The sequence below is a fragment of the Liolophura sinensis genome, chromosome 4 (assembly GCF_032854445.1).
Source record: "Liolophura sinensis isolate JHLJ2023 chromosome 4, CUHK_Ljap_v2, whole genome shotgun sequence".
Taxonomy (NCBI): Eukaryota; Metazoa; Mollusca; class Polyplacophora; order Chitonida; family Chitonidae; genus Liolophura; species Liolophura sinensis.
Window position 1 is genome coordinate 21,911,769 of NC_088298.1, and position 15,493 is coordinate 21,927,261.

At 39.0% G+C, this 15,493-nt stretch overlaps 1 protein-coding gene across 2 annotated transcripts in view; it reads right to left on the bottom strand.

The window, feature by feature from the left end:
* LOC135464743 (spermatogenesis-associated serine-rich protein 2-like) overlaps positions 1–10,269 on the bottom strand; it is a 42,636-nt gene extending 32,367 nt beyond the window's left edge. The window contains exon 1 of one of the 2 annotated variants that reach the window (XM_064742270.1): positions 10,219–10,269. Coding sequence is in view for 1 of the 2 variants with exons in the window: in XM_064742269.1 (XP_064598339.1) it covers positions 1,144–1,174 (31 nt within the window). In the remaining variant the exon portion in view is untranslated. Of the gene's footprint in view, positions 1–1,143; positions 1,196–10,218 lie in introns of those variants that run through there. The other variant, XM_064742269.1, reaches the window with a different exon arrangement.
* Between the last annotated feature and the right edge of the window lie 5,224 nt (positions 10,270–15,493).

The window sequence follows — 15,493 nt, forward strand, 5'->3', positions numbered from 1 at the left end:
AGTAGACAGTCAGAAGTCTGGAGGATTTTAGTATAGTTTACATCTCACACATTGCGTCTTTGCACATAAAGTTATGGCATACGTTCACATTTACAGTAGTTGTACATAGCTGACACCCTTAAATTAATACAGGCATTGTCATCATCAACCACATACAAGTATGTATCAGTATAACTGTACTGAATTTTTTCTTTTCTTTTTTCATCACTTCTTTAGATCCCTAAACCAGTTATTTCACAATCAGCTGAGCGAGGTCATTGGGTGACCTCGATAAGTGATATCAGTATATCAGGCAGTACTGGCTGTCCCATTTAAACATATCGCCTTGTAGGCCTACCACTCACTAGCAGTAGAATTAATTAAAAACATATATGTATGCACACTGGGCCATGCAGAGAACAAGGGAAAAGTCTAAAACAGAAGCTGTCAAGATACCACCCTAGTTTCACAGTATAATGGTTAAAACATATGCAGCAAACATATAATTATTTACTCTGAAAATAGAATCTTCTTTACATGCTGTCTGCGTCAACCAAGAAGACAAAAATAATTTAGTATCAGACACAGGACTGCGTGTGTTACTGTTCTTCTCATGTTTCATCTCTCCTGTTGAGTTTGCAGAAGGTGAGGGGTGGGGGATTGCCACAGCCAGCACTGTGTCTTTAAGTTTCACACGGGTGGCGGTGACACTGCATGATCTGACATTTATATCACAAGTTATAACGTAGAGTTGACCCCAAGAAAGTCTGCGACTTAAGATGGGCGGATGCTTGAGAAGAAAAAATGACACGTGCACTGACAATGTCGTCTGGTAGCGGCAATTAAATAGGTCATATGAGCCAAAAGTTAACTGAGTATTGAAAGAGAATGACTGAGTAAGATTCGACAGTGAAAGTAGCAAAGGCTGCTGCTTTCGTACAAAAGATTTTACAACAGTAAAAGTTACGCCCCATTTCACAGCTCAAGAGACGTCTCCGATGACACTGACAGCCCCGGTTTTACTCAACCTCCCTTAACTTCGCTCAAATGACAGCAGCAACTTCGAGAAAACCGCCACCAAACTGGCGTATATGTCGCCCAACTCGCGAGCGACGGTGGATTTTAATCACACCACGAAATCAGAGAACATAATTCAGTAATTACCTGCTTTCGAACCATTTTTCCTCGCCATCATTTCACAACTCGATACACTCTCCACACTGGCACAGGCCGGAAATGATACTGGAGGCCTGTTTATGTCGGAAGCTACCGAGCGCTTCCGAAAACACCCGAGTCCCCGCATACAGCGACTTTCATTCTCCGTGGTCGCTGAACAATTTCCTTTCATTAAAATATAATTAATCTACATGCACCCAAATTAAGTTTTGTTAAGAAGCAAATAAACAGAAACATCAGCTCATTTGATATCATTTTCTTCTGATGATCTTTGTTTTGAGATGAATTTCTTATTTAGTAAATCTGACGTCCTAATCCTTTTTATGTTTATCATTAAAACCAGGGTTATGAATTACATGTGAATAGTTATTTATTTATTTTATTGGTGTTTTACCCCGTACCTAAACATACGTGAGTATAAGGGGAACATATACATATATACGAATGAGTGAATGAATGATTATATGTCTTAATGCCAATTCTTCAAAATTTGTAAGAACGCTCTGTAAGATCGAGTAGACCAATGAGTCTACTAGAACTCCTTTCCGCCTGAATCAAGACGGCCTAAAGCTGTGAACGCATTTGTTCTGTCCGTTATTACGTCACAATTATCGGTGTACGTGTGTTCATAAAACACATAGGCTATGAAGAACAAACGCACAGAAGAAAGCTATGCGTTCACGTCATTTGGACCTTGTGTGGAGCTCGTACTAATCTCCCGTTATGCTGTACGCGACTATCTGTTCGAAAACTTTCTTGTATGAGATTGTTTGTTTTTTTCTGTTTTTTTTTTCAGTCAAACATAGTTCAGACTAATATGAATTCTGACGTCTATATTCATCAATAATGTGTCACATTAGAACAGAAGCTAATTCTAAGAGCGACTTGAAATATCACAACTACCTGTAGACCTAAATGAGTATGTAGTCTATACTATTAATAGCAGTACTACATTAACATATGATGTCATATGACGGTACATAATTCAGCTCTGACGTCATCGTGGACGACCACCAACCGAGGTGATCTGGAGAATCCATAATTCACCAGACTTCGGTCACAGCAGGCCTTATACATACTTTTTCAGCCTGGGCCTAGGTAAATTCATCACATGAATGGTCACATACACCGGAGGCTTGTTGCGTATAAATGCTGTCATTTGTGGCCTTTAGTTAAGATGTTTGTCAGATATATAACCGCTGGCGTCATTATATTACTACATGTAAAGTATATTTAGGTAATTTAAATTGATATTTATTCATCATTTGTTTATTTATATGATTGGTGTTTTACGCCGTACTCAAGCATATTTCAATTATACGACGGCGACCAGCATTATGGTGTGCGGAAACCCGGCAGAGCCCGGGGGAAACACCCAACCACCCGAATTTGCTAGCAGACCTTCCCACCTTCGGCCGTTGAGGAGGCCAGCATGAACTGGACTTGAACTTACAGCGAGTATATTGGCGAGAGGCTCCTGCGTCATTGCGTCCCGCTGGCATGCAAACCCCTCGGCCACGCGGAGGCCCAAATATTTATTACGTAGATAAGTTTGGATACCAGTATATGGTATGTATAAGAATGTATATGTATGTATGCTTGGGGTATGACGTCGCACTTAACAATTTTTCACTGATATGACGACGAGGGTCATATAGGTCAAGGCGGCGTAAAACAACAAACAAACAAATAAATGAATAAATCCATATGTATTGTATGTAGCGAGTAATAAATCTATGTATTCGTGGTATTGATCCAGATCTCAAGTGAACAATAGATCTCTGTGTATGTGCACACTGAACAGTAAATCTCTACGTATGGTATACAGTGTACAAAAGATATCTATGTATTGTATATAGTGAACAAAATATCTCTATGTATGGTATACGGTGAACAGTAGATCTTTATGTATGGTATACAGTAAACAAAAGATCTCTATGCATGGTATACGGTGAACAAAAGATCTCTATATATGGTATACAGTGACCAAAAGATTTCTGTTTATGGTACACAGTTTAACAAAAGATCTCTATGTATTGTATACATCGAACAAAAGATCTCTATATATTGTATACAGTGAACAACAGATCTCTATGTATGGTATACAGTGAACAATAGATCTCTATGTATGGTATACAGTGAACAATAAATTGTTACGTGTGCTTTACAGCGAGCAATGTAGATCGATGTATAAGCTATATGTTGTACGTCGCGCTAGCTGTACTTCGACGAGCAAGGTATTCAGCAAGAAATAGATTCATATGTATGTATACAGCTATATCGATGTGTATCGTATTCTAAGAGCAATGGAGATCGATACGCATGGCATATATAAGGCACTAAACTGACATACTTCGTATACAGTGAGCAATATAGATCGATACGTATGGTATACCATGAGCAATAGATTGATGTGCATTGAATAGCAATAAATCGATATAAGTTTATATATAGAGATACTCAACTATTTATACTGGGGGCAATAGATCTATATGGCGTTAATTTAGCGAGCAAAGGATCGATATCATGGCGCATGGTGTCCAGGGACAGCATGCAGGTCGATAGGCATGGTATTCAGTAAGCGATAGTTCGATATATACGTGGTATTCAGGTGCAATAGTCCTTAATTCATTGCGAAGCTAGTGTATAGACCATATATGATATAATTAAAGACGTAGGCATACAGCGCAGAGAGTAAGACCAGCGCAGGGGCGATTCCTACTGGACAGGGAATTAGTTGATTTCCCAGCTCTCGCTGCTTGATAGGAATTAGTACCCTAATGTTATTCTGTATATTTTAGGGTACAAAATCCTTTTTAGCTGCCAACATGCCATTTTTGGTGTACAGGTAGGCCCCTACATGCCAGGTATTAAAATGATGGGAATTGGGTAAGCTTTGTCTAAGCTTTTGACGTTAAACTCCAAGCACTCACTCACTTACTCTAAGCTTTTGGGCTTAGCTTTCACTGTGTTTTACTGATGAAAGTTTGAAATTCAATATGTCAAGATTTTTATGGCTGCATTCTCATAGGCTGGGTCAGGTATGCACAAAGGCTTATTTGGTACGGAATGTTTGAGACTGAGACACTAAACGTTAACATCGTTAACATCGTTTATGGAAAATTAATAGGAATCTGAGGCCAGTGGAGAACTCGTCAACTCCATCGCGCCTGTATTAAGACGGCCCAAAGCTCATTTACTCTGTCCTTTATTACGTCACAAATATCGGTGCACGTGTGCTCATAAAACATATATGAAGTAGACGAAAACGATGCGTTCTACTGTGAAATTTTAAAGTCTCACACCCAGAATTTAAATCCCCATATAATCTTCTCCACACAAGGATAACGTTTTTGTTCCTACAATATTTATCAAAGTAGAAAGCCTGAGACTAGCCTGCGCAGTAATTTAGCTGCGCGGGGTATAAATTTAGTGTCCTTTGTACATCCTTAGTACACATACACTCGGACGATATCCATATATGTACAATGTTTATGAAAATGTATATATTTGCGGTGTAGACATAAGGAAGTCCTACATTGAACGCTTGGTTGATAATTATTTGTTTTGTTAATCATAAATGAAAAGTCCTGTGAACACTTGGAATGACTAGATATGTTGATTTCATTCCATGGTGCATGACGTATGGAAGCCGGAAGAGGACACCTGGTCCAGCACCACTGCCAATGGTAGCACCTTCGTGCACGTCTCGCTCTTCAAAATCGCGACAGGATCGAGCAATTTATACAATGCAGTATCGTGTTTTCGAGAAATACAGACACGAGCTGGAACACGTCCTACAGTTTTGAATAGAATATAAGACGCAGACCTTTAGCGCCTGAGGTTGATGTATTTAAGCTTGATGACCATCCTGTCGATACCGTCTTTTGTCACAGAGGTCACGAATTGACGTACGTATATTTATTTATTTGGCTGGTGTTTTATGCCGCGCTCAAGAATATTTCACTTTACAGGCGCGATCAGCATTATTGCTAGCATGGGTGCTAACCACTCGCTCACGGTGACCCACGTTTGCATGTGTTTATACTAAATCACTTACGCAATGGTTTCATTAATTGTTTGCACGCTGTCGTATGTACGTTATTGTTTGCATGAACATTTAAAATTAACGATATCTAATATCACTCTTTTTATGTTATCTCTCAACTGAACGAAAAATATTCACTCTGTCTTCAAAAGTGAAATATCGTCAGCGAGCGAGCTATAGTAATTCTACTTCCATACACTCAAAATGTCGCCAATTTGCAATACGCTATATAGATTCAGACCATCCTTTAATTCCTTTGTCTTGTGGCCGTCAAAGTAATGATTCGACAATAATTTAACTATTTAATTCCAGAGGTGATGAAAATAATAGGTATGATTATATACTAATTTACTTAATGGGATGCACGTCATGCATGATGTGTGAAATTGCGCTTCATTTAACGGTTAGTTGCATGTTAGAATACCTGTCACGTAAAGGGCTAATTAATTTAGCCTTCTAGGCCTATTGGCCTACACAATATTAAATGCGTATTATTTTGAATTTTAAAAAAAAAATAGTTGAAATCTCAGGCGAGAATCTAGGAAGCTTGCCAACGTTAAATTGAGTATTATGAACCTGAAAAGACAAAGCACACAAGTATATGTGTGTCTTGGCATCAGTATATAGGCGTATATTTGTACGTGTTTTCATGCAGAAATTATGGGAAAATTCACCTAAAGATCTGCCTTAAACGGGTGCACACCAAAGGTATTCCAGATAATTTGCTTATAGACAAATTTTATATTGTACATAGATGGAAGTCCAGAAATTTGGTTATATACTAATTCAACCAAAGATCTGCAGGATACGAAAAGATGCACAGAGATATGGGACATGGGTGGATATTCCAGGAATTTGGTTATGGCCAAATTCAGCCAGAGATCTGCGTGATATGGACGGACGTAGAGAAGATATCGGCCATGGATGGATATTCCAGGAAATTGGTTATGGGCTGATTCATCCAGATATCTGCGTGATATGAACAGGAGATATCGGCCATGGGTGGATATTCCAGGAATTTGGTTATGGCCAAATTCAGCCAGAGATCTGCGTGATATGGACGGACGTAGAGAAGATATCGGCCATGGATGGATATTCCAGGAAATTGGTTATGGGCTGATTCAACCAGATATCTGCGTGATATGAACAGGAGATATCGGCCATGGATGGATATTCCAGGAATTTGGTTATGGACAAATTAATCCAGAGATCTGCGTGATATGGACGGACGCAGAGAAGATATCGGCCATGGATGGATATTCCAGGAAATTGGTTATGGGCTGATTCAACCAGATATCTGCGTGATATGAACAGGCGATATCGGCCATGGGTGGATATTCCAGGAATTTGGTTATGGACAAATTCAGCCAGAGATCTGCGTGATATGGACGGACGTAGAGAAGATATCGGTCATGGATGGATATTCCAGGAAATTGGTTATGGGCTGATTCAACCAGATATCTGCGTGATATGAACAGGCGATATCGGCCATGGGTGGATATTCCAGGAATTTGGTTATGGACAAATTCAGCCAGAGATCTGCGTGATATGGACGGACGTAGAGAAGATATCGGCCATGGATGGATATTCCAGAAATTTGTGTTAGTATTTAGTGTGCGTGTGTCAGTATTTAGTGTGCATATATCAGTATTTAGTGTGCATCTAGTGTGTATCTATTGTACATTTAGTGTGCATATGTCAGTATTTCGTATACATGTGTCAGTATTTAGTCGGTCTGTGTCAGTGTTTGGAGTGCATGTGTCATTATTTGGTGTGCATGCGTCAGTATATAATCTGTTTATGCCGGGTATTTAGCACATACATTTGTCCGGTATTTATCACTCCCCGTATAAGCAAGAGACAGCGGCCTGGCCTGGGGATCAGTTTCGGGTACGTACAAAACCCTATGGAACTGTCAACCGAAGAGATCGGCCTGGCCTGGGAATCAGTCTTGAGTGGGGAAAATAACCCTTAAAACTGGCAAAACTCATCTCTGGTTTAGCGTCCAGCACCGAGAATGCATGTAAGACAAAGAGCGGCCGTTCTTGGCTTGGCGTTCCAGTGAGGCAGCACTTTTAGTATACGGTGTCGGTGTTGGGTATTTCAACGGACCTGCATGTTACAAGGCGTAACAGGAGTGAAATGTCCGAAATACTGTTGAACTCAACATTAAACTCTAGACAGAAAATGAAAAAACTTAAAATGTGATATATTCTAGCATCACTGAAACAACAAACTTTTTGTTGAAATTAACAGATTATTTTTTTGAGTGTAATCACTATTGTCTGATCTGTACTCGCGTCCATCAACATACTTCACAATACATAAATGTAATATGACATTTTATGTTCACTCAAAGAAATAATCTGTTAATTTGTCTGAGTGATGCTAGAATGTATTCTGTTATTGTAGCAGATTATTCTGTTAAATACAGCAGAAGTATTCTGGTAATTCAACATAAGGATTCTGTTAAACTAACAAGATATTATGTTGAATAGAACACAGTGCTGTCTCATAATAACAGAAAACATTCTAACATCACTCAGACAGCATACTTTCTGTTAAAACTAACAGATAATTTTTTGAGCGTTGATTTTCAGCGAGGCAGCACTATACATTATAAACTTTATGCCCGTCGTTTTCTGTATATCATAATTAAGCCTTTATACATTACATGTATACCACACTGAGCTTTGACATACAACCCGAATTAAATTTCTGTAAGACTATAATAAATTATAAATTTCTATAACACAGAGGTGGGTCCGTACATGCATTAGGACACACACCTAACTGATTCAGACCCTAATGCGTGCATACCACTCTCTCTACAACCCCCCCCCCCCCCCCCCCACACCCCCTTACGCTCTCTTCGAGGTAGGGGTCGATAACTCCGACATTTCTTCACATGACGAATTGCACGCATCTGTGTGCCAGCTGTGACACTGACAGATTAAGGTTGCACTGTCGATTGTCGATATACGTCCAGGTAACAGCTGAGGAGAGGAATTTGAAACTGTTTAAACTGTACAGGATTGTCAAAGTCATACCGATTAAATACTGATTACGTTTGTTTCTTCACTCAAGACGTTTTTGACGGCGTTTATTTGTCTGTCTACCTGTCACTTTACCTGTTCGCCTGTCTGTATGTCTGCCTCTCTGTCTGTCTGTGTGTCTGTTTACCTATCTGCCTGCACGTCCATCTGCTTCTCTGTCTGTCTGTTTGTTTGTCTGTCTGTCGGAACATTTACGGTTACTTTAAAGGGCATACTGGGATTTATATAAACTACACCAGTACGTAGCACCTCTGGCACAGCAGTCCCATATTCCACAAGCCATCGTCAGTTGGTTAGCATGGGTTTAGAGTCGTACTGGAATAGTCCGTGGTGATAATGGTACGTTATATATGCTCTTCAAGGTAGGAGTCGATAACTTCGACATTTCTACACCACTGCAGTCCCATATTCCACAAGTCATCGTCTGTTGGTTAGAATGGTTTTCGAGTCGTACTGAAAAGGTCCGTGGTGATAACTTAGCTGCCTTTAACCCTATTAAAGCAGGGTCGAACAATAACACAAGCAAATACACATATATAGGCAAACCTCGGGCGGGCTAGTGGCACACTTTTGTGTCACCAGTAGTGAACATTTATCCTGCCTGCAACTCTCAAAAAATAATGTGTTAAATTTAACAGAAAATCTGTTTCATTGGTGATGCTAGAATGTATTCTGACACTGCAGCTATTTATTCCACCGTTGCGGTAGATTATTGTGTTAAATATAGCACACATATTCCATTAACTCAACAAAAAGACTGCATCAAATTAAAGGTGCTATTATGTTAAATGCGAGTATGACGCAGTATTATGTTGTAAAAATACAATACATTCTATCATCACTGAGATAACATATAGTAAAAATTGATCGAATTATTTTCTAGTACAGTTTTTAGTAGCCTTTGTTCCGATATACACTTCATTTTAGTGTTTTCTTTGCCTTGAAAGTAAACATAGTAAAGCGCATTTTATATTTGTTTATCCACCAATAGCCATCCACAAGCGTATATACATATAAACGAAGCCTATATATATGTATAGCATTCTCTGTTATTACCGCAAAATACCTTTGTAGGTGCGATTGGGCTCTGCAGTGCCCATAACGTAATATTAGTATAACGTTTTATAACACAATTTCCTAATGATTAACTCAGAAGATAATATTATATGTCAAATTTAACGGATAAGTTTTTAACGTGTACATGTATTAGACATGCTAGATACATGGAAACATGTATTTTACTTAAATGATTGATGCATAAGGTAATACTTATGTAAATCTAATGCTGTAGAAAATAATTTGTTCTGTGGAAGAAACTTCCCCTTTACTGCAAATAGACACAGACTTAAAGGTTTAATCTACTCATCTAAGACCCTGGAACTACGTAAAATGACAATATTTATTTATCTTATTTATTTGATTAGTGTTTCACGCCGTACTCAAGAATATTTCACATATACGACGGCGGCCAGCATTATGTTGGAAGGCAACCGGTTAGAGCCCTTGGGAAACTCACGACAATCCGTACGTCCGTAAAATGACCATAAGTTAAATGTTGACTACCAACATAAAGATTGTATTAGATTAACTAGATATTATATTTCAAGAATAACAGTGCAATTATATATTATAATAATAGACTAAATTCCAGTGTCACTCAGACAACAAACTTTCTGTTTAATTAACAGATTACATTTTTCGTGAAGGAAGAGATTAATGCAGCGGAGTTGTGAATTTTACAGAGCTGTTCTGGTCATGTGGAGGAGAATATGACGTCAAATTCAATAAAAAGTAGTTTTTGACGATCAAGAGATAAACTATAGCTCGTCAAAGAAAAAACTAAGGTGGTACCATAAACTTTATAACTCTGTTAAATACATCTGTAACACCTTGATGAAACTGTTAAAGCATATGCCTACGATGCAGTACCTGTACCCTGTTTTAAGTTGATCAACTTACCTGGAAATCAAGAAAGACCAGCTATTTCAGGGTGTATAACACGGACTGAGTGCGGTAGTACCCGAAGCTAACTGTCTTAGCTTACAATCCCAGAGGAGAGTGGGGGAGCTCTGGGAGGGCAACCTTCGTTAGGAAAGACTGCGATCACGTGAGCACAAAGATCCCCCATCCTGGGTCAGCATGAAATCGATTGTTTTTATTTGGGACAGAGCTTATCGGCCAGGCCTTTGGTCCCAGACCGACATATGTTACCTGTCTAAAATGGAGGCCATTGCCACACACCTTTATATGTCGAATATATGCGGTATGACCTAACGCAATGCGCATGCGTACATCAGGTAAGATTGAGACGTATCTGATGCTTAGCGCTTTACTTATTGTACGTAAGAAAATACCCTGCAATGCGGGCATTTAATACTGCACGATCATAACCAAAGTTAGAAGAAATAAGGTGTTTTCAGCGTCATGGTGGCACCGGTCTAACGACCTTGAACAATTTTCAAGGTCAATGAAATAGGTTTTGTCTTCATCATAATAGATGCACATATGGTAGAATTTCGAAGAAAATTAATGAAAGGATTCAAAAGATATCGTTTTCATATGTACAAGCCTGTTACGAAATATTACTTAAATGATTCTATACAATGACCTTTGAAAAACAGAACCAAGGTCACAGAATATGAATATTGTTCTTTTCAAAGCCCAAAGCCCAGCGCACACGGACAACAATGGTTGTCGAAAACGAGATTTCTTGACCCAGACAACAACAAATCCTCGAAATGTACTCGAAAGAATTGCTAAGTCTTGAACACTTGTTCCAAACATTCAGCTTGTTTAACTTTGGTCAACAAAAAATCCAGAAACAAATGAATCGAGCACAAGATTTCGCTCGTGTGCTGGCAATCTGGATCTTATGAGATCGTTGTCGTCGAAAATCCAATTTTCGACAACAAATGTTGTCTGTGTGCGCTAGACTTTAGCTGTACATTTGGGATAAGTTTGGTAAATCTGGCTATAAGCGTCCAGTAGATAAAGTGTTTTCAAAGAAACGAACGGGTGGACTGGTGCCATGCAATCGCTACGACAATACTTGGCCGATTTGTTCGCCACTTTAGGCTAATCAGTCCTGAGAAAAATAAATTTGCACAGAGAGTGTCGAATGGGTTATAGGTACTTTCCATACAGCCCCAAATCTCCAAAAGAAAAGTTAAAGATGAAGAAAACATTAAAAATACACAACGTTCATGTGAAAGAATGAGAAAAGTTAGCCGTATGGTAAGTATTCGGGGCCATCTCTTGGTATATTGTCTTTAAGTGCTATTAATGTTATAAATGAGGATTTAACACATGTTTAATAAATATGTTTGCACTAGAATTTGGTCTTTTCAGCCAACAAATTTTAACAAATGTGTTCAACCTGGATTTTAATGATACACGTTTATATATATATATATAATGTATTCATAAATATTATCATAAGTCAGATTAAATGCATGTGTTTTGATGTAAACAACAAGTTTACGTTCAAATAAAGCTAATTAGACATGCGTCACATCCTTATTTAGAAAAATATTATGAAAGGACGATATGTGCTAAGAAACGATCCCCAATATCCATAAAATAAAAACAGATTTTCAAATACGCATTTCTCCTGAAAGATCATGTTTGCAAATAAGTTTTTACGCTCTTTCTTCTTGTTTTGGCATCATTTTTATTCTTTCTTCTCCTTTAAGAATAGCCATCGACAGAATCTGTGTAGCTTCCACAAATATCTCGTGGTTGAGCAGATAACATGCACTCGAGGTGTTACTGGTGAGGAACCTTTCAGTTCCACCTACATACTAGAAACACTTGTGTTGTATGAAGACAAACTTGTGTTCTTTCCAACAAAAGTCTTGTGTCATATTTGAACAACTCCATATCTTGTGTTGAAATAAATGCACACAAGATATGTTAGATGTTGCAAAGTACACAAGTTTTTTTGATGTATTGCATAAATTACTTCACTTTCATTCAACACAAGTACCCGCTATGTGTTTTATTATTTTGTAACACAAACCTGTACTTCACATTAACTTAACACGTCTTTGTGTTGGGATAACAGTTTCCTGTGTTGAATGAAAACAATACAAGTTATTGTATTAGATTTCAACACAAATGTTGTTTTTCTTTTGCATATAGAAAGTAATTCGGACCAAAGATGTGTAGTCTGTTGTCCATTCCTGTCTTTGCGGTGACGATTTATGCATAAAATAGTAACGTAGTATAATCATGCAGTGTATTACAAGAGAACAACGATCAGTCCAGATTGGACCCGAATCGCCACTACGCGGGAAAAGGTGCCTTAATGATTCGGTCAGTAAAAGACAGGCAGGAAATCCACCAGATTGCGTAGCTTTCACTTTGTCGACCTGTGACAATAAATCTGCTGGAATGGCCTTTTAGATGGCCTTAAACGAAGTTCGTTAACAAGTACCTGCCTTCTTCCGTTCACGCTAGCATGTACACCATGAGACCGCTGCGCGCGCGAGCGCGTGTGTGTGTGTGCACGTGTGCGCGTGCGTGCTTGTGTGCGACATTGGGCTAACCAGTTATGTTTCCTTGCTCCAACCTGTCAGCAGGGAAGCCAATTACACAGGACAACATCCCTAACTTTTCGCACGAAAACCCCATATTCAACACAACAACAACAAGAACAAAAAACACCTTTTACATAATGTTTATTGAGAAGAAAACTGTTTTGTTTGTTTATCTGATTGGTTGTTTGCGTCGTACTTAATAATATTTCACTTATACGACGGCAGCCAGCATTATGGTGGGAAGAAACCGGGCAGAGCCATGGGGAAACCCTAAACCCTTTGCAGGTTGCTGACAGACGTTCTCACGTATACGACCGGAGAGGAAGTCAGCATTCACAGAGACCGCATTTGTGAGAGGCTCCTGGGTCCTTGAGTCGCGATGGCATGGTAACCACCTCGCTCACGGAGGTCGGCCGTTTTCTTTCAGATATCCAAAACCTTATTTCAGATGTAGCCCACAGATTAGTTTATTTATTTATCTGATTTTGCTCAATGTCATACTCAGGAGTTTTGGACTTACACGATGGCAGTCAGTATATATACCTGACAGACTTCACGATCGAGCCCCCCCCCCGCCCCCCAGCCCATCCAAGTGTATACATGTATAAGTATATATAAAGGTCTATACAGTCTATCACTATAGATTATCCTGTATCAGATTTTCGCTTACACAACAAAAATCGATTGTAAAAACGCGCTTAGTTGACAGGACTGTGTAACAGCAAGTCGATGCCACACTGATTGGCCTAAATAAAGTGACGATGTAAGCAAAAAGTAGGTAAGCATTGATTTCAAGCCAGGTATGTACAAAATCAATGTTTATCAATTTTTGCATTTAGGTGAGCATGATAAAACAAGCGTATCTGGGGGACTTGGTTGATAGCTTGTCAATATATGTTTCGCTGACACAGGGAAAGGGTTCACGGATAAAGGTCACATATACACTCCAAAAATTAATGTGATAATATTAACAGAAATTCTGTTGTCTGAGTGATGCTAGAAAGTATTCTGCTGCTGTAACAGATTGTTCTGTTGAATATAACACACGTATGCCATTAATTCAACGCAAAGATTCAGCTCGTGCTGACTTCCTCTCCGGTCGTACTTGGAAAGGTCTGGCAAAAACCTGTGGAGGGTCGTGGGTTTCCCCCGGGCTGTGCCCGGTTTCCGCCTACCATAATGCTGGCCACCGTCGTATAAGTGAAAAATTCTTGAGTACTGGGTAAAACACAAATCAAATGAATAAATAAATAAATAAACAAAGATTAGACTAACAGGATATTATGTTGAATACGACAGAAAATCAGATTATAATAACAATATATTCTAGCATCACTCTACCATCAATATATTCTAGACATCAGACTTTCTGCTAAAATGAACAGATTAATTTTTTGAGTGTGCTTCACACGTGTATGTAGGTATGTATGTACATGTGCCTGGGTCTATAGAACATGCGCGCAGTTTAGTTAAACATACTATATAATCTTAGGTAATGGCTTTTATCGGCTACTTGAAAGGGAATCAGTAAAGCACTTAAACTGACCACTTAATGACAAAAGGTTAGTAGACACATGTTTATACATGCGGTTAAATATCCTGCCTGGGATTGATTTTTAAACAGTCCTATATTGAAAGAATTTCAACTTGCTGGCCATGTTCCAGCTGTGAAGGAATCCATTTACAAGCATTGCACCCTTCTTTATGGTTTAAGGGCTTATTCCACGTGGTTTTGATGCTCATTTTTACCTCTGCCAAGGGAGATTATGCTTTTCTGCATATTCAGTGATGTATAAAATTATTTATATCACGTCAGCGGTCAGCATTATGGTGGCAGGAAACCGGGGAAAACCCACGATCATCCTCAGCTTGTTGGCATATCTTCCCACGTACGACGGAGAGTAAGCTAGCATGAGCTGGACTTGAACTCATGGCTACAGCATTGGTGAGAGGCTCCTGAGTCAACCTGCTGCGCTAAATCAAGAATATTTCACTCATGTGGGCGGCCAGCAGAGCACGAGGGAAACCCACGGCCACCCACAGCCTACTGTCAGACCTTCTCACGTACGGTCGGAAAAGAAGCCAGGATGTGCTACTCTACCCGCTGATCCACGGAAGAGTGATTAGAGGTCTACAAGTGACAGGTTCACAGTGAAATGGATACTTTATTTATTTATTTTGTTGGTGTTTTACGCCATACTCCAGAATATTTCACTTAAACAACAATGACCATGCATGCGGCATTATGGTGGCAGAAAACTGGGAAAAGAAAGTTACCCTAACTATATATAGTCTCCTATACAAAATCACCCTAACTATATATAGTCTCCTATACGGGCGAGTTTATTGGATATATAGGTCCATTCTATAAACTTTCAATGCCACATGTGTCTGTACCTTTAATGAGCTTCAGCAAAGCCAGAATACTTCTTATGAAGTAGGCCCTATTTTGACACGAGCATACGCGTCTCACCTTCTAGGGTAATAACTGAGGTAAATTATAAAGACCTATTTGCCTTCATTTGTTTTTAAAGAAAAAGACCTGCGGATGGTCGTGGGTTTCCCCCAGGCTCTGTCTGGTTTCCTCCCATAATGCTGGCTGTCGTCGTATAAGTGAAATATTCTCGAGTACGGCGTAAAACACCAATCAAATAAATAAATAAATAAATTAAAGAAAAAGACACATATGTCTACAG